Below are 20,636 nucleotides of genomic sequence, written 5' to 3'. Positions count from 1 at the left end.
CTCTGTGTTACCTCCTTTCTGCCAGTCCTCTTTGAGGAACATCCCTCCTCCACCTTTGTTAACATCTTCTCTGTTTCCTTTTTGGCACTTACAATAATTTGTAATGATTTTGTTTATTTACTTGCATTAGGGTGTCTTCCTTACTAGATGGTAAGCCCCAAACAATGGAATCATATGTTTTATAAAATTGCATTCCTAAAACCTGACATAGTGCCCAGTCCAAAGTGGGTGCAGAATAGATGTTTGTTGAGTGAAATTTTTCTCTTTCCCAACGGAAAGAATAATAAAAAACTGTAGATCATACTCATTTCTGATGACAAACAAGTAACAAATGAGAGGAAAAACTATAGATCCTGTTCTGTTTACATATATATCATTTGTAAATTCTGTTTATTATTCAACCCGTGGACCCACTGCAGGGACTCCTAGGAACTATGGAGGATTGGGAAGCACAGAGCTCATTTTCTGCACCCCCCCCCCCCAACCTCGCTGTTTTCTTCGTCTGCACATCATGAAAACAATCCTTCAAGACGCCTGTGAGGAGTGCAGACCCCTTGTTCTGTTTTTCTCTCTGCTGGGGAAATTTGCTATTAGGAAGAAATCTGACATTCATTCATGCTATGATTCTTCATAAGAGTATTATTAGCATTTAAGCACTGAGATGCTTTAACCACAGTCAGGAAATACTAGTGGTAGAAATGCAGATCTTATCTGGCACTGGAGGGAGGAAATTAAGAAAGGGGCCTGCAGGGACCTTCAACCCAGAATGTGTTCACCATATTACCACCCAGCTAACCCTCCTTAGGGATGAACCTTTAAAGGGGAGAGGAAGAGAAAATGAGAGCAGATACATGCAGTTGAAATTTTACTCACTGTAACGTAAGTCCCTTGGCTTTTGCTGTCTGGGTGTAATATAAACTATTAAATGTTAATAGCTATGTTTATAGAACCATGAGATGCACTGCTTCTTTTCTAGGAGAAAAAATAGATCTCAGATGCTTTTTCCACTTGGACTACTCAGGCACCTCTGGGCTGAGCACCTTGCCCTTTAACAGATGCCAGGTACATCCCCAAGTCTCAATTCTGCTGTCCTAAGTTGTGTTCTACGATCTGCTTGCAAGACTTTAAAAGAGCTCTCTTGCCCTGATGAACAACAGTAATTGGTAGTGAAGATAATACTTCTGTATATGTTCCCCAGGCTTTGTTTATTTCTCTAGGAAATAGCACCCATGTGGTACTCAAGGGCTCAGTGGTCCCTTGAAGCTTTGTTTGCAGCAAGAATCATTTCTCCTCTTCCAAAAAGATGTGATCCCAATCAGAGAGGCCAATGAGAAGCTTTCACTGTCACAGAAATTTCCTGGGCATCAGTTTCTATGTCTGTAATATAAGAACACCAAGATCCATTTCACAGAGTCATCCTTGAGGTCTTCACCTGACTAAAACCTCAGCCTCTTAAGGTCCGCCCCGGTCAGGTGTCCTCTTCCAGGAGTTTTGTTTCACTTCCAGGAGCCTGTGGTTCTTAGAATTCCCATTCATTCTCTTCCAATTGTTTCCTCTGCCTTAATTTGAGTTAATTTGACCTCAGTTAAACTGACCACCTTAGGTAGATGTGTAAGCTCCATAAGGGGAAGTTCTGGAATCATCTTTCAACATCCCAGATTTTCAAATATTCTGTGTTCAACACAATAATGAAAATAATAAAGATAAAAATGACAACAATATCAATGTTTACTATTTAGTGAGGTACTGTTATTTCCCAGGCACTCAGATGAACTTTTCACTCCCTCATTTAACAACCTACTGAGGAGGTAGATGTTCTGAGACTCTACTTACAGATAAGAAAACCAGGGTTCAAAGATTAAGTAGCTTGCTGGAGTCCAGGGGTAAATTGGAAGCTGAGATTTTTAACCCATGCATGTCTGACTCCAAGCTGTTTGTATTACTAACTGATGGGTGGAGTCTGAGTGCTTCCCTCCCTGACCAAGTCTGTCATCCTTCTTTCATAGTCATGGCATGAAAGGACACCAAGAAAGAGAGATGTAGGGTCAAGTTTTATTAAGACAAACTACACATATTATTTCTATTTTATTCCTGAAAGTCCCATCATCAAGGACTGAAGTCATAGGATTTCTAATCCAAGATCACTTATTTCACAAAGCAAACCCATTTCAGAGATGGAAGGAGAGTCTTTTGTTTTTTGTTTTGCTTTGTTTTGTTTTGCAGAGAGATTCTTAATGCTGGTGCCAGACAAAAAATAAAAAAGTGTTCTCTCTAGGGACCTCTGATGACCATTCTTCCCTAAATGGCCTCCCAGTCAATCCCCTCCAACTCTCTACCCTCATCCTTCTCTCCACCCACCAACAGCAGCCAAACATCAGCAGAAGGGCCTGGAGATGGATGATGGGGGGGCAGAGGCTAAGGCTCCTTCTGAGCCTTCACCCTCCTCTGCTCGACCTCTCATCTGCATAGGCCGATGCCACTGGAAACAGTGAGTCTCAGCCCCTCCATCAGCATCTGGAGGTGAGGGCAGGAAGACACAAGTTCCTCTAAAGTTTCCTTTCCTTATTTCAGACTCCCCTCCCCTTCACCCACCCTGTCAGTGTAGACACACACACACACACACACACACGCACGCATGCATTTTAAAAAGTAATCATCTCCCTATACATCTCAGTATCCAATTCTGAGCATCCTTTACCTTCATCCATAAAGGCAACTAGCCATTATGGATGGACTGAACAGAGAAGGGCCAGTCCCTGGGAAGGCAGGACTTTTCCACAGTCCGCAGTCACCACTGCTTTCTAGCTGTCTCATTAGGAGCACCGGGGAGACATAGGAATCACTGTGCTCTTGAAAGAGGCCCCTGCCAAGAGAGCTGGAGATTCCCTTACTGCTTCCATGCCCCTGCTAAGCCCTCCAGGGAGAGAGAGATCTGGGGGCTCCATAGCTGTCATCACGCCTCCTCTTGGCACTCTAAGTTGGCAGTCAGAAAGGGAAATAAATAGGAGGGGGAAACAGTTTTCCAGTATTTTCTCTCTTTTTTTATTTTTATCTTCACAGCAGAATTATTTTTTCCCAAAGGGAATCTGAGAAGCACAATGCCCTCTTTGTTTTAATAAGACCTAGGGAAATTCCACTGGCCCTTGTGGCTGGTGATCTGGTCAGGATCTGAGAGAGGACGACGGCTTCTTGGGCACTCTGGTCGATAAGATCTTTAGGGGAGCACTGGGTGAACAGCCAAGGAAGGAAGGGATGGGATGGTTTCTATCATCGGGTTGAGCTGTAAAGAGCTGGAGGATGACAGGTGGTGGCAGGGATTCCAGTGGAGCCTGTGTATATAGTCACTCCCTGGGGGGAGCTTACACCCCCATGGGCTAGTTGTCACTCTGGCAGAAGTAAAGGCTGCGGCTTCACTAAGGTAGGACATTTGCCAGAGGTACATACCAAAACACTTGTAAAGTTGAGGCTCCTGGTCAACTTCCAAGGACCTCTTTTTAAGTAAGACTGGGTACGGGGAAGGCAGCCCAGGGCAGCCCAAGGTCACCTTAACATCACTCCAAGGTTTGACCCATGGAGACAACAGATTCAAGAGCACATCTAATGGAAGGTCTTTGATTGATGTTCTTTATTGGCTGGGATCTTTGGGTTTTTCCTTGCAAGAAGAAGGGCGACCAGGTCAAGGAAGTCATAGAGACTTGGAGAACCCATCTGGTATGTGGCTGGTATGTAGAGAGCCATTCTGTGCTTCTGGCTATCCCTCCCGTGGCTAGGTTTACCTCTGTTCCCTTTTCTTCCTCTGGCTTGTTAACCAAAGAATCTGAAAACCTTCTGTGTACACTGGGTAGAGGATGGGAAGGGACAGCAGCTGGGGTGGGTAGCTATGTCACTGCCTGCACTCGAAGAGGCCTAGTCCTACCTTCTGGAATACATGAGCAATGCCACAGAGACCTGAAGCCCAAAAGGAGCAGAGCAGGTATGAAAATGAGAGATGGGGTCGATAGGGACACATCTTCCCTCTCTGAGCTTCCTCTGTTCCCACCTGGTCCTGGATTCCCCCCACCACTAGAGGGTCACACTGATAGGTCATCTGACCTGGCCTTGCTGCTGGCCTTGCTGAGACGGCGCTTGTCACTTGGATAGCCATGGGGAAGGTGGTGACCCGGGGAGGCCCCATTGGGTACCTCGGGCTTCTGGCCATAATGGATGTGAATGAAGCCCTCCCCAGGAATCGCCTCCTGGCCTTGCACTTGCTCAGTGACCAGGTTCTCGGTGTTCTGCTGGGAAGCCATCTTGTTACTGAAGGGATTGAAGAATTTGCCCCCAGGGCCGTTCTCCAGGCACTGATTGAAGTCAGGGGGTGGTGTGCAGTTCTGGACCATGCCAGCAGAGGGGCCAGGAAGCTGACATTCGGCTGTGCCCTGCCGAGATCTGACAAAGCGCTGTCTGATCTTCTTCCAGCCCAGGTGGTAGAGCTCAGCCAGGCTGAGGAAGAGGGACAGAGCCGCCACAGCCAGCATAAAAACGATGAAGACATTCTTCTCTGTGGGCCGGGATACGTAACAGTTGACTGGGTGGGGACAGGGACTCCTGCGGCAGACATGCAGGGTGTCCAGGAAGATCCCATAGAGGAGGTACTGACCCACGATGAAGGCCACCTCCATGGTCGTGCGAATCAGGATGCTGCAGACATAGGTGTTGAGCAGAGTGCCCTGAAGGACAATCCTCCCGTTCACTTCCTCCCAGCAGGACAGCTCTGCCTTCTCAGCCACTGGGTACTCATAAGAGCCAGTGCCCCGGACCTCTTTGGCCCTCTCAGCCTCCCTCAGCTTCCGCTTCTCCTGCATGCGCACCGTGTGCATGGCGTGGCCCATGTACACCAGCGACGGCGTGGACACGAAGATGATCTGTAGCACCCAGTAGCGGATATGCGAGATGGGGAAGGCTTGGTCGTAGCAGACGTTCCCGCAGCCGGGCTGCATGGTATCACATTGGAAGTCGGCCTGCTCATCCCCCCAGGATGACTCGGCAGCCGTGCCCAGCACCAGCATGCGGAATATGAAGAGGACGGTGAGCCAGACCTTGCCGATCACTGTAGAGTGCTTGTGTACTTCCTCCAGGAACTCTCCCAGGAAGCTCCAGTCACCCATCCTGACTCAGCAGGAGACAGCCACCAGGACTTCTGCAAATGGGGCAGAGAGAAAGAGACAAAAGGAGAGGGATGCTTCTGCAAAGTCTGGACGGTCTGGGGTTCCACCAATCCATTCTTTAAGAAAGTGCAACTCATGAGCCAAATTCACCTGAAAAGCTCTCTTTTTTCCAGGCCAGCAAAAGGAAAAGGAAATCGAAGATTTAAAATGGTCATGTTAGCAAGATGAGAGTGATTCCCACACTTGAATGGATCTAGAAATCAACTGAAGGAGCCTGTTATGAGTGGGTTCTGTGCTGTTACCTCTGGAAAGTCTGCTTTGGGAGGTCTGGGACTGCCCCTGGAACTGGGATCTGTCCCGAGCAGCGCAGGTTACTCTGAGGCAGACAGTGTAAAGCCCACGCCTGTGGAAACACTGGTGAAGCAGGAAGCACAAAGGACTGCTCTCTGCTCTCGCCATTCTGGCCGTGTGCCTCACTGAGTCTGCCTCTTTATCTGTAAAATGGGGATGGAAAACAGCTGCCTCAGAGTTTCAAGGGTGAGGTACGTGATATGTTGGGGATCATAACTCAAATGTTCCATATGTTTGAAAGGGCATCAAGTGAAAGAATTATTTTGGTTCCGGAAGGAACTGAGTAAAGAGGAAGGAGTGGGGATGGCGGTGGCAAGTCTGGCCTCTCAGAACACATCCCCTAACCTTCAGAACCATCCCCAGCTGTACTGGGAGATGGCGAACAAAAACCAGCTCTGGGTCCTGCTGATGAGTGCTTGAGTTCCTGCAGCTGGGAGGCAGCTGGTGATGCCAATCTCCCACACCTCGGGGCAGTGCAGCCCTTCCAGGGGTACAGCTCCTCATCCTCCTGCAGAAGGTCCCCATGCACAGACTTGCTCATCCAGAATAAATGCCCCAAACCATTATGTCCCACACAGAACCTTCTCTCAGCAGGCCCTTTCTTACTTCTCCAGCCTGATTCCTTGTCTGTCCCCATTAGTTCCTTTTGTACTGCCTGCCACATCCTGGAAGATTCCCAGATGCCTTCTTCCCAGCCACCTTCAACATAACCCTCCCCCACCCCCAGCTAGATCCTTATTAACCCTCAGAACTTAACCCAGTCATGGTTCTCTGCAGCCCTCCCTGCTCCTCCAAGCTGAGCCTCTTCAGCTCCTGTGGTGACTTTAGGGACACTTGGTTCCCTCCTAGCACTTGCCTTCTTGTTTTGTGGCCCTCTGCTTGTCTGTGTTCTTCTAGTTGCGGCTGCTTGATCACAGAGACTGCCTGTTCTTCTGTATCATCATCACCTGGCCCAGAGCCTGAGCTGGAGTGGAAAATCTCAGTTGAGTGAATGAAGGGTGGCAGGCTCTGATGTGGCAAATCAGTTCCCTATTCCTTGCCTGCATCCCGTTAGCAGGGTGAAAAGACCAGATTTCACTTTCTCAGACTCTTCTGCAGTTAGATCTGGTCAGTCAGGTATGGTGAGAGTCTATGTAGAGGGAGTGCTCTAGAAACTGTTTTCCATTCCCCAGTAAATGGAGGGAGTCTCACTGGAGGTCTCCCCCCCCCCCACCCCGACTACTTCCTGCCCATGGACAGGACTATTTGAGCCAAAATGTCTGAGGCTGTCCAGAGATTCTCAGAAATGCCAACCAATGTCCTGAGGCCTCTGAATCAGCTCTTGAATCTCCTACCTCCAGAATTCTTACTTGATGAGCAATAAATGTCCTTATGGCTTAAGCCTCTAACCAATCCTAATCAACAGAATGACCAAAAAAAAAAAAAAAAAAGGAGGGAACTGAACTACAAATATTCCATTCTTGTGATCATAAAACCTTAGAATCTAATGGGATCTTAGAGACTGTCAGGTTCACACCTTGACCTTCACATCTTTGCTGTCAGTATGCCCCTGGTTCCTCTCCAAACACTCTTTATGCAAATAAAGAAGGGTTGCCATATTTTATGGTGCAGGCTTCCTTGACTCCTGAGTTGATACCTTGACAGAGACCAGGCTCCTGGCCCTGTTTTCTCCCAGGCCCCCACTCCCCAACCCTGAGAGTCCACACATGAGTGGAAAGGGCCTTATCTCTGTCCCCCTCCGTGTCAAAGACTCATCCAGGTCTTGAAGCCTTTCCTCTAGTTTGTGATCAGATATCTGCCCTTTCCCCTAGGTGGTGAAGGGTCCCCCTCCCTTAACCTCCAAATGTGGAAAACTGTGGAGCGTCTGCTCAGAAGGAAAATGGCTGATTAGATAAGAGTGCGAATGGTCTGTCATCTCTTCTGGGCACGTGCATAGTGTTCAGCACCTTCAGGGTCATCCACACAACATGCAGGGACCAGGATGTGCTGAGTGTCTGAGAGAGGGGAGGGGGAGAAGCAGAGGGAGAGAACCGGGAAAAAAGGAACAAAAAGAGGGGAAAGACAAGCAGGAGTTTGGAATGGAAAAAAAGAGACCATGTAGTGGTTAAGAGAATATAGTTTGGGGGTAGCTAATTGGAGTTCAAAGCCCTATCAATACCGCTGAGCTTGGAGAAGCTGCTGGATCTGTAGCTCAATTTCCCTAACTGCAAAATGAAGATACTATTATTTAGCTCATCCAGTATTATGAGGTAATGTATAAAAAGCACTTAGCACAGTGCTCAGTGTATAAGAACTAAAGAATAATTCCTTGCCTTTACTAGCAAGAAAGTGGTGGGGGAGAACAGGAACGGAGAAGAAGGGAGAGAGAGAGAGAGAAAGTAGAGAGAAGTGCATTACAAAGAAGAGAGAAACAGATGGAAAAGCAAAAGGGGAAAAAGTGAAAGGGAAACAGAAATGGAAAGTAAAAAAGAAACAAGAAAAAGGGAAACAAGTGTCATATTCTTCCAAAATTTGGGGCAAGTTTTCCAAACTGTCCTCAATCCCTGAAGACTTTTCCCTTGATCTTCTGACTCTGCCACTCATTCCTTGCAAGTCCCCCAGGAGGTCTAAAAATAGGGCCAGGCAAAGAATGTGACACTTCGGTCTGGTCTGCCAAGAGGCTTGCGGCTGACCCCCTCACTTGTGGTGCAAGGAATCCCACCTGGAAGAAGGAAAGCAAGCATACAAGAAAGAAACATCATGGAAGAGGAGAAAGACAGTGACAATGATAGGCTGCCTCACGGGGAGGGAAAAACACTAGCTGATGAGGTGGGGGTGGGGCAGACCCCATGCACCCTGGTGACAGCAAATAGGGTACAGGACAAGTCTCATTTGTGACTTCCTGATGATCCAGGCGAGGTCAGAGAAACTTAAAATTTCTACCAAGTACCAGCTGCTCAGTTCATAATATGAAAGTTAGTTACCCAGCTACACTGTGTCCCTTCGGGTCCCCCACAACCTCAGCCAAAGAAATATGTAAATTAGATACACACTGAGTTTACTGGGTGTAGAGCATATAAAATGCTTTGTAGATTATTATCTGTTTCTTGGCAGGAAGTGTGTTAGGAGGGGCAAAGGAAGCTGCCCATGCCATGAATAAATTCTATTAAATACAATGGTAATAATATACCTCACTGCTTTAGCTAAGATCTTCACTGCCTTCCTACTGCTCATAAAGTTCAGACTCTTTAACTTGCACTTGAGATCCTCCACAGCACAGCTCAGTCCTGTCTTCTTCTTCCCTGTTCCTCTCACACACTCCATTTTTTTTTAAAGATTTTATTTATTTATTTGACAGACAGAGATCACAAGTAGGCAGAGAGGCAGGCAGAGTGAGGGGGAACCAGGCTTCCCGCTGAGCAGAGAGCCCGATGCGGGGCTCTATCCCAGGTCCCTGGAATCATGACCTGAGCCGAAGGCAGAGGCCTCGACCCACTGAGCCACCCAGGTGCCCCACACACTCCTTTTTTAAGCTACATTTCTCCCATACACGTGTACATGGCCCACACTGTCTTACCTCTTTGTCTTAGCTCCTCATACCCCTCTACCTACCAGGTCCTTCTTCCTTTTCATTCATTCATTTAATATGAGTGGTTACCAGGTATCATGCAAGGCCCTGAAGGCACAGCAGTTAAAAAGAAAAACTAGGAGTCCCTGACTTTATTGAACTTAGCTGCCTTTATATCCCTGACTGAAGGAGAGAGATCGAACACATTGCAATAAAGCATAATGTGTGTTAACATTAAGGAAGTGCTGTGGGAACACATTAAGGAAGTGCCGGAGGTCACTCTGGCTTAGGGCGTTGGGGAGGGCCTTCTGAGGAGCCCTGGGTAATTAAATTCTACAGCCTTTTGCAACTGATACAAGTTCTGAAGTCTCCAAGGCAAAAGAAATGGTCCTTAGAACCCGGTCCCTGGAACATCCCCACTCTGTAGTTTATTCACTCAAAACCTTCAGCGTCTTCTTTCAACATGTCATATCCTGGGACAAAATAAACATTTGGAAGAGTCACCAAGGAACTTGTTTGGTAATAGTGACATGGCACTTGGATAAGAGGGAAAGGGCCAAAGGAAGGCTATTGTGTATAGTGAACATGGATCATTTTATTCCCTTACTTTGTGTATTATATGACTACAAATAAAATTCAGGTACCTACATTCCGAACCCAGCGTTAGTATTTTTGCCTCCCCCCACAGCCAGTGTTTTCAAAGAAAAGTAACTTAGAGCAACCTAGGTTAACATAAACTCATAGCTAGGACTTCCCCTCTGGCCCCACATATGTAGGTAGAAATGGAGAATTCTTTTCTCAAATTGATCTCAGCCCATTTTGAAATCTCCTGAACAATAAAGACTCCACATTACTGTTCAGCATGTAGGATACAGTCACACTTATACATTACCTTACACTGATTTTCCAAAATTTTCTTTCTATCAGCCAACCCACAAGTACTTTTTTGAGTCCCTGCTATGTGCCTATCACTATTCTGGGTACTGAAAATAATATCTAGGGGGTACCAGACCTGGCACATACTATGCATTCAATGATACCTTGAATTAATAAAACCAGGCACGATTCCTACCCTCAAGGATTTAACAGCTTTTCCCTTCGAATGAGTAATAGACTTCTCAAGTCAAAAGCCCTGTCTTCTACTTTGTATTCTTAATGCATTAAGGTCTCACAATAGGTACATAATAAATGCTTTCTTAATGATTGAGAAAAAGTTTGATCTAGCAGTAAGATTACAGAGTGATCCTATGGAGGGTCAAATCTTCCTTCTTATGTCCAACAATAAAAAAGAAAACCTTACAGGGGCCCATGGGTAGCTCAGTCAGTTAAGTGTCCAACTCTTGATTTCAGCTCAGGTCATGATCTCAGCGTTGTGAGATGGAGCCCTGTGTCAGACTCTGTGCTGGGCGTGGAGCCTACTTAAGATTCTCTCCCTCTTGCTTTACTCCTCCCCACCTCTCTTTTTCTCTCGTCCCTTCTCTAAAATAAAATAAGTAAGTAAAACCTTATACAATTCAAGATGTGCTTCTCCTCCCTTCTCTTATTGACTCCAAGGAGTTTTGTTCATGACTGGCTACCTTAGGACATATGGACACTCAGTTTCTATTGTTGGATGGAAGAATCCTCATAGTTATGAGGATTTTTATACTTCTTTGGGGTGCTGGTTATTGCCTCTGTTTTGCAGAGAAGGAGACATCTACAGAAGGTAAGAGATTTGTTCAAAGAAATGAAGACGAATAGAGGTAGAACCTAGACCACTTCAGAGTTCTTGATCAAGTCTGGGGCACACCAGAAAATTTCCCTCCATCTTCCTTCTAGGGGTGAAGCGCATCAATTCTTATGTCTCCCCACCTCAGAACTTGAAGTTCCAGCAGTGAGTTATTTGAGACATGACTGCCATTTAGTGCTAAAGCCTGGGGGTCAGTTTTTAAGCAATCAAGCAAATGTTTATGATGGTTCCTTGATGTGACCAGCACTTGATGTGAGGTGCTGAGGGGATTATGGGAAAGTTCAATTCAGTTCACCTTCACAAACATTTACTGAGTGTCTAGTTATGTGATAGAAGTTAGGAACCCAAAGATCAGCAAGACTCTGCGTTGAAGGAACTCACTGTCCAGTGAGGGATACAAACACAACCAACTATGCAAATACTCTGGGCTTCTCCAAAGAGGCAACCCTTGAATTGGAGTTAGGCAGAGGTGAAGTTTGTAGAGGTGAGAGGTAGGGGAAGAGGGGAGGTGCCGGAGAGATGGGGGCATTCCAGAAAAAGGCAATCACGTGAATAAACCCACCAAGTGAAAACGAGCATGGTATTAGAGGACAATGAGCAGAACAAGGACGTGGTCTGAAGAATAGGCAGAGGCAGATTATGGAGGGCTTTGAGGCCATACCAGGAGTTTGGAGTAGTTCTCAACCCTTACATAGACCATGTTCAGTACATGATTTGTTCCTGTGGGCAGACCCTAATGGGACACAGCCCTGAAATGGGGTGGGAACATAAAGCATGGCACAGTCAATATTCACCCTGTTGGTGGCAGTCCGTTGGTAGTGGCTGCAGCATAAACTAGGTAGGCTGCAGTTGACAAGTTCGTTCAGCACACTGCTAAAACAGCACCCTGTCTCTCCTGCTCAAGAAAGCATAATGCAAGGGAGCAATAGACTACCATAGGGATGCCTTGAAAATTCTCTTCTACTGATTCTAATTCTGTCCTCTGGAGCCACACTTAACAGCCTTTCTAATTTCTGTGTTCCCCACCCCCACACCAAGTCAGCAGCTGAGCCTTGGACTGAACTGTAAAACCACTGGGTTTTCAAATACATAATGAAAATGATTTGCTCTACTGGCTATGTATTGTCTCTCCAACTCTACCCTGAGCTCCTTGAAGACAAGGTCCATATCTGTTCATCACTGTATCCTCCTCCTAAGTCCCCCTACCCCCCTCTTCCCTCTTGGTGCGTAAGACTGTACCTTGCACCCGGTTGGTTGATTTGTGCACTTTTAAAAATCAACAACAGTAAACAAATCCAGCATTCAGCTCACTCAAAACACCTAATGCGGACACCTGGGTGGCTCAGCGGGTTAAAGCCTCTGCCTTCGGTTCAGGTCATGATCTCAGGGTTCTGGGATTGAGCCCCCTATCAGGCTCTCTGCTCAGCAGGGAGCCTGCTTCCCTTCCTCTCTCTCTGCTTGCAGCTCTGCCTACTTGTGATCTCTATTTGTCAAATAAATAAATAAAATCTTTAAAAGAAAACAAAACAAAAACACCTAATGCCAGTAGAGGGGCTCCTTGGGAAGTGACCTTAGGGCACCTGCACAGTGAATGTGGTGACCAGAACAGCAGAGAGACTAAAGTTGCTGAGCCCTCCTTCTGCCTTTGATCTAGCCCTCGGCTCAGCCAGGCAGGACTGGATGGATCTACAGCAGAGACACATCCATTCACCATGGACTATTTCTTCTCCACCTCCTCCCCACATATCACTGGGGCACTCACTCAAGTTTGTCAAAATTAGGTTATAAGACCACTCCACAGAGTATGAGTCTAATTCTGGACAATGACACATGTTCTGTACATTATCTAACAGATCTCTGGTTCTCAGTAAAGGGTGTTATTCACAGTAATAATAACAGCACTCTGGGCCCATGCTATAATTCTGCTCATCACACACTGGAATGTGGCACAGAGCAGGGTTGACTTGCTTCCCAATTAAGAGAATTCTGTTGTAAAAGGACCCAAAGGGCCTCACTTAAATGATCCTTGGACACAGTATCATGTCAGTGCAGCTCAGTTCAGAAAGTGTTTATTGAGCTCTCCTGCTATGCCAGAAATCAGAGGTGGCTTTTATAAAGTAAAGCACTAAGTATATCATCATCTCAGAACCCTTCGGCACCTTCCTTTTTCATTAATACATGTTTTTCTGACTTACCCTCCCCCTCGATAGCTTCTCACTAAAATGGAGAGACACAGGGAGGATTGCATAAGAAAGTGGTCTTGATCTTCAACTACTCCAGCAATCTTCCTTATCCTTGGAGATTCTCAGCTCCATTTTCTAGTTTACCTAAACTTACACAACAAGAAACTCTGAACCTAGTAATAATGATAATAATAAAATTAAGTTATTGAGACCTCTCTATGTGCCAGATGTTCTTCAAGTTTCTTGATATATTGTTTTTCTCATTTTATTGTCCCAACAATTGAGCAAGCAAGGCTCGTCCCCAGCCCCTTTGTACTGGCTCAGGGAGGTTTACTGAGCCACGCCACTTGAGGGGGACTTGCTGGTAAGCGGTGGAGTTGACATAAAACCCAACTCTGGTCTTGTCTGACAGCAGTACGCCTGCCTTCACAACTGTGCGGGATCCCATATAAATGACCTAAAGTTCCTTTCCTTAAAAATCCTTGCCAGTCAGAGGCTGGCCACTTTGACACAAGGTGAGTGCTGCAGTGAGGTTTTCAAGATGACTGTTAGAATCGGGGGTCGATTTCTAAGTTCTTGGGGGTAATTCTTACATTTAGGACTTCCACACCTCTCCTGATTGCGATTTGGGGATTGCCTCTTCAACCTCAGGGGAAACAACCAAACGGGTCCTACAGCCATGTAGGCAACTTCCTCAGAAGTCCATTGGGGGCTTCCACCCCTGAACCTTAATCACTGAAGAGAAGAGAGGGAGATAGAGATGAGAAAGAAGCAGGAGACAGATGGAGGAGATGAAGTATCACTTTGGTTTTCCTTCAACTCCAGCCAATGGCAGATAATTAACCTTTCTTTCTATGTCATTATTTTATTCTAGCAAGGACAGAGTGGTCTGCTCAGAAACACTCTGCTGATAGACAGTTGTTTCAAAGCCAAGGAAGTGGAACAGAGCAAAGTGGAGAAGGAGAATAATGCTGAGATACGTAATTTTCTTGTTAAATTGTTCGAAGAAGAAATATTTACAAGAAGTGGGTGGGATGTGGTGGCCAAATGGAGATACTCAATTACAATGAAATATTAGGAGGTCCTTATTAAGTCCCCTAAAAGGTTGATTAAAACCTATGCAGTTATTAATGAAAATTATATTTATGAGACACTTAGATTTCTTTAGTATTTCCACCATTTTTCATGGATTCATAGGAAAGGAATCTAGATATCAAGCAAAATCAATCCCTTATTTTTATACAAGCTGAAGACCAGGGTCCAGGGAAATTAAGTACTAGTGATAACAGAGACCAGGAATTTGAGTGTTTTCCATGTATGAAGCATTTTACAGCTATACTTTTAACCTTTGTATTAATTCTGCTAGGAAAGTAGTTATTATCCCATTTTACAGCTGAGAACACTGAGGCTCAGAGGTAGCAAATGCTGCATAAGGGACTTGCAGTCAATCTGCCTGACTGCAAAGCCTACCTTCCCACTGTGTCTTTAAAAGGGAAAGAAAAATCAAAGAGGCCCCAGTTCTGACAGCTAGTGACAAACCTGTGACCGGAACTCTGTCCTGTCTCTGAACTCCACGAGCAGGGCTTTTCCCACTCTCCCGTAAGAGGCCCTGGGTTTTTTCTTTCAGCCCCTGGCTTCTTGGCTGGCCATCGCTTGCCTATGCTGTTCCTAGAATTAATGATTCCATCGAAGACCGTGGCCCACAGTGGTCAGGATTCCCAGACTCTTCAGCATCTGCCACCATTTGGCCAGAATTCACATATAGAAAGTTATTTCCTTTTTTAGACACTAAGTGCTCTTGGCTGCAGCCGTGTCTGCTGCCGGGTTTTCAGCTGGCCAGACAACAGGCTCTGGTGTTCCATTGATGTCAAATCATAACAAGAACCACTGAAACAAAAATAGGAGGTGGGCCTCGTGTTTCCTGAAGAGTAGTGGGATTCAAACCCTGCCTCCACTCACCAATTATGTGCCCTTAGGCAAGTCACTCAGCCTGTTTCCTCCTCATCTGAAAAGAGGGAATGTTTACTCATAGGATTCAACAGTATGCAGTTGTATGGAAGGTCCTCGAACAGTACCGGGCACATAATAGACAGTCAGGTTAGTTCCTTGTTTTCTTTTCTGACATTTCCAGTAAAGACTCCTCTCAAGCATGATCCAACTAGCCAATCTGATACAGAATTTGGCAGTGCAGCAGGCTGGTGAGAGAGAACCAACAAGGACACTCACGGGGCACCAGGTGGGAAAGGTGAGGAACACATGGGTGATGGGAAGGATATTAATTTCACTGTACATCTGTTATTTCACTAGGCATGCAGACCCTCGGGGGCAAGCATGGAGAAGAAGGGAGGTACGGAGTCCCGCTGAGATCAGGCGCCTCTCATTCTTGTAATTGGTTAAGCCTGGTTCTGAACTTTGGGCCTGGAGGTGGACTTCCTATGAGTCCACATTATAAAATGTGTGCTTCATGTAATCCCTGACTTCTAAAAAGCTGCAGCATTTTTGAATCTGTTCATCAACCAGTCCAAAGGCACATCCACTAGGGTAGGTTTGAAGCTGGCTTGGTTCTACTTGGAAGAGAAATCGGTGACCTGTGGAGGAGGGCCATCCCGACCCCTAACCACATCTGCCTTCTCCTGAAGTTCTGAATCATGAAAATCCCAGGATGAATGAAGATCCCGGAAATTATCTATGAATAAGAGCCTTGAAAGAAAGGCTCTTCCGAGTCTCAGCTGTTTCTCTGCGGCTCTGGATGAGACATTCCGCTCCCTGAGTCTCACTTTGCTTGTGTATAAGAGAAAGCAGTTGATCTGGATGGCTGCTAAGTTAGAACATCTGGGGAGTTTGTGACTTAACCAATTGCGATAGCATGGCAAGTCAGTGGCAAAGCCAAAAGGCAAAGCTAGATTTTCTATCCCCCCCAGCTTAGAGGTCAGCAAAAGTCATCCCAGGGGAAAAAAAAATCTGTGGTCATAAAAAGCAAGCAGTACCTTCTCAGAATTCCATGTCATGGGGGAGGCTTTTCCATCAAATGAGATGTAGTTCCAAGAAATGGGCTGAGGACCAGCTAACCTGGATTCTACCTTATTGTTCCATTGTTCATTGAGCACTTAATATAAAATAGCCATTTTAAATACAGGTTTCCCCCACCATGTGGGGCTCCCTGCTTTAAGGGAGCCTACTTCTTCCTCTGCCTCTGCCCTTCCCCCCGCTTGTGTGCACGCTCTCTCTCTCAAATAAATAAGTAAAATCTTAGAAAAAAAAAAGTGAAGTGGTGTAGAGCACATGTTGGATAGTGGAGAAACCTGTGTGTTATTTTACTTAACCTTCACAAAACCTTACAAAGAAGACATTTATTAACCTCTTGGGCAGATGAAGAAACTGAGGCTCAGAGACATTAAATAATTTGCCCCAGGCCACACAGCTGAAATTCTAACCCAAATGTGACTCCAGGTGCCCAGGCTCTTCCTTCTGCCCCATCCCTGAATTAGATAAACTCTAAGATCCCTCTGTGCTATTTCAATACCCCTGATTCTGAGACCTCCTGACTCCTTTTCCTTATGAAAGTGAGTGGATTGTTGAAGGTTGAATTTTTTTTTCCCCATGATTTGTTAATACCCAGAAACAACTGAATGACCAAGTGGCATCAAGCTGTCATTCTCCAGGAATTCGTAGCTTCTGGCTCTAGAAAGGGAATTGGTTTCTTTTCTAGGAGACTTGAAGTTTTCCTGGGCATCTCTCCCCTTTGTTCGGCTTAATCTTCGAGCCCAAGGTGGGGCCAGCTGGCACAGAGACCTGCTAGAATCCCAGGTGGGTGAGGTCTTCCCTGAGACGGGAGCAGAGCCTGGGCCTTGGGTCACTGGCCCTCCCTGAGGACTCTGGGTCTCCTGACTGATCCAGGAAGATAGGCTCCCTGTTCTGCTTTCAGTGGCTGCAGTGGAATCAGCCAGTCCCCAAGAGGCCAGGCTGCAGTGTGGTAGCCCGGCAGGCTGCCAGAGCCCCGAACCTTCCACTGCACGTACCCCTCAACAGCCAGCAGTGATAAAGAGGAGCAGGTGGGCAAGTGAGAATTCCTGCCAGAAAACAAGATCGTAGGGATACTTAAATGGAAGAAGCAGGGAGGCCTGGGGACAAATGGAGGTTCAGAGAACACAGCTGAGGACAGAAGTCCAAAAGGGCCTAGGAATGAGTGAGCAGAGCAGGACATTCTCCCAACCACATCAACGTGACTCATTGCGTCATCCCTCATGGGTCACTTTCCTTTCCTCTGCTTTGTTTTCCCTATTAGTGGAAGAAGTGGACAGGCAATCTCACAGATCTTTTCCAGTCCTAATGGCCTAGGACTTTTGGCCAGGATAAGGAGAGGGGACAGGAGTGAGGCAGCTGAGGGACAAGAACAACAACCAGTTTCAAGTGTCCAGCAAGAACATCCTTGGTGTTCTAAGGCTGTGGCAAAGCCAGGCACCATGACCGTTACTGACGTGGCTCAATGAACTTCACGTATCTGGCTGAGGGGATAGCCAGAGGGTACCAGTCTGGAAGCCAGGAAACACACTTCTGGGTTTCCCCCACCATGGGCACTGTGGTCAGGGGACTGCTCCTCGGCGGCTGCTGAGTAAGGAGAAGATGGGGAGAGATGGCCAGGGGAGTAGCCTCCAAACAGCTCCGCTGCCCTGGGGAAACTGCTGGAAGGTGGAAAGTTCAGAGCTGTCCCTAGAGAGCAGTGATTCAGGTTCTTGGACTGAACTGGGGCTCTGGAGGCTTTGGGTGGAAAAGATGAAGGCCCGCTGATATGAAAGCCAGGCTGGGGTGCCTATAAATACCAGCCTGTGTCCCCAGTGGTGAGCCATGCCACCTGGCTAGTGAGGATGCTACATCGCCACATACAGGCTTTTGTCTCCTCTCCAGTTTTGCTAGATTTCTCCTGGGTCTCCTGACTCCCCGGTCAGTGCTCCTCGCTCTGCCCTTCCTTTCCTCCGGCCAGTCAGACCCAGTGGGCCAGACCCTTATGAAATGCTGAGGAGGAAAAACCAGGAATCCCTCCATTATGATGGCATACTGGGAGGGGGAATCCAGTTAAAAGTGAACAAGGGTGTAGCACAGATGTAAAACCCTTGTGACAAGTTTCCCCTTTCCATGACTCCAAGGAATACTTGAGACTACGGAATCATAACCTTGTACAGCATTACTGCTGAATAGAACTGGAGGGATCCTTCTACTTCAAACCCCTCACTTCCTTTCTTTCTTCTTTTTTGAAAGTAGACTCCTCGCTGAAGTAGATACACGACTCTGAGATCAAGACCTGAGCTGAGATCAAGAGTGGCACACTTTACCAGCTGAGCCACCAGGTGCCCCACAACCCCCTCATTTTCTAGATGAGGAAACTGAGGCCAGAATCGGGAAGGGTCTGGTGCAAGGACACACAACAACTCAGGGCACAAGAACCCAGGTTCTTTCACCACATGCTCAGGAGAGAGGTCAGGGAGCCCACAGAAACCTTTGTGCCCAGCGGCTGTCTACCTCACCCTGTACCCAGGAGGAAAGGGGACCTTCAGTGACACCTCTCCCCACTTCCGCTCTGGATCTTCACCAGCCTCTTGCCTCCAACAGTGACAGTGAGTGGCAGGCCAGCCGGCTCACAGCGCACAGCAGGGACATGATATTCTGCAGGAAACTAAGCACAGAATATTTTTAAACCACCCAACATGCCTGGGGGGGTGGGGGGAGTCAAAACACTCCCCTAGATGCTGTGGAAGGCAGTTCGAAAAAGATTCCAAGCCTAAAGGAAGCACCATAATACAGTGATGGTTTTTGTTTTTAAAGCGCCAATTTCTTCTTAACCAAAGTTCTTGGAGATGAACTGCTAAGCTACTTAGAAGATGCCCCTGGAGGGCAGCCACTATGCCAGAGGTAGACCGGCTCCAAGGGCACTCCACTCACACTTCGGTAGAGCCTTAGAAATCAAGTGAGTAACTTATCTGCTGCTTTACCATCCTCCTCCTCTGTATATCCCAACCTCACCATCGCAGGGACTAGGGAGGGGTAGGGAATAAGCCCCCAGTACAGAGAATGAGCTCTGGTTGTTGTCCAGCCTGGAACTCCAGGCTCTCTCTTCCGGCTCCTTCCCGTCAACTGAGAGTTTCATCTCTTAAAAGCACGTCTATCCTTACCTTCTCCCCAGTCCTTCTCTCTGGAATTTCCACGGGCTTCTCTGGTCCTGGGTTCCTGGCTGCCTCCTCTGCTGCCCACTCTTCCCAGCTCTCACTCAGCCTGTCAGTTGCTCTCCCACCCCCTTTTGACTCGTGTCTGTCGCCCTCCCTCCTCCCACTTCTTCCTACTCTTTCACTCTCCACCCCCTTCCCCCCAGGTCCCTCCCTCCCTGCTCTCCCTCCAGCTTTTAGAATCTGTGCTCACTTCAAAAGTTGTCTTCCCTCTACCTCCCTGCGGTCTCTCTTCACCACTCTCCTCTCCAAGAGAGAGGAGAGGGAGCCTTCCTCCTCCCCCCACCCTCCACTGTCATTGTCACTACAGTCCTGGCACCCTCACTCTCCTTCAGGCGGGTGACACACTGCCTCCCTAGTCTCTGCAGAGCCTCCCCAGGCTCCTCTGGCCAGGGCTGTCCTGGGGCATCAGCGGAAAACTAGCATTACCTAAGAGATCTCGCTTCTCCATCCTTTTCCTATTGTCAGAGAGAAAGAGTGCTCCCTCACGAAACAGGTCTTTTTGGGACCTCCATTATGTCCTCATCAGTGAGCTGAGCAGCAGCTAGCATAGGAAACAGTCTCACAACTCACAAGCACCAGCACTCAGAATAGACACCAGGGGTAACTGGAAAGTTCCAAAGGACAGGGAGAGGGCACCATCACTGACCAGGATCATACTCCCCTCACCCCCTTGTCTAAAGAAAAGAGAGCACCTTCTATGTGCCCAACATCGGGCTAGACTATATATATATTCTATTTTTATTTCACTCAGTCATTCCAGTTTCCAATTTTACACAGTAGATATTTCTACATTTGAGGAAACTCAATCATGGTGACCCAGTTGGTAAACAGTAGAGTCTGGATCAGGAGTTTTAGTCAAAGCCAAAATTCACCTCTGTGCTCCTCCCACAAAGGCATACAGGTTTCCCAACTGGAATCCAGTAAATGGAAGTAAGCTTATCTCTTGTTAGAAGGTACATCACAGGCAAGCAAATTCAGAAACTGGGAGGCATCTCTTTCCCTCAAACGCCCCTCATTCCCAACTCTTCAACTTATGCACTTAGCCATGGATCTAGTCGGAGTGTGACAAATATCAACAACAGAGGTTGCTCTGAGTGGACTGAACCCAGACAAACCAATGACCAAGAGCCCACATGTTGTGACAGCGAGAAAAAAAAAAACGCCAGAGATCATCTGGAACAGCCATGGAAACTGAGGCTCAGGGAGTCAAGGCTGCCTGTCAGTGTCACACATGGTAGCGTAAGTGGCAGAGGCAGGACGAGAACCCAGATCTGGTCCTTTGCCCCACGTCATCACCATCACACACAGCACTGCTCACACACATTTGAACATTTTGCGAGAACCGTTTGTTTCTTTAGTGGTGATAGTTTTCGTGAGTGAATAAGCTTAGGGTCGGCAACAGGGGAGAGAATGTGGGGCCAAACTTCCTATGTCCAGGGAGGCAACAGCCCTATGGAA

General features: G+C 47.0%; 1 protein-coding gene across 1 annotated transcript; it reads right to left on the bottom strand.

Moving 5' to 3' along the window:
• Positions 1-2,032: 2,032 nt before the first annotated feature.
• GJA5 (gap junction protein alpha 5) lies at positions 2,033-19,221 on the bottom strand. Its single transcript, XM_045993385.1, has 2 exons — positions 19,125-19,221; positions 2,033-5,179 (listed from the first exon to the last, which is right to left on the bottom strand). The coding sequence occupies exon 2, from the start codon at positions 5,145-5,147 to the stop codon at positions 4,071-4,073; it is 1,077 nt and encodes a 358-aa protein (XP_045849341.1). The 5' UTR covers positions 5,148-5,179; positions 19,125-19,221; the 3' UTR covers positions 2,033-4,070.
• Between the last annotated feature and the right edge of the window lie 1,415 nt (positions 19,222-20,636).

This window comes from Meles meles, chromosome 1, assembly GCF_922984935.1.
Source record: "Meles meles chromosome 1, mMelMel3.1 paternal haplotype, whole genome shotgun sequence".
Taxonomy (NCBI): domain Eukaryota; kingdom Metazoa; phylum Chordata; class Mammalia; order Carnivora; family Mustelidae; genus Meles; species Meles meles.
This window is presented reverse-complemented; position numbering and strand designations above follow the sequence as displayed.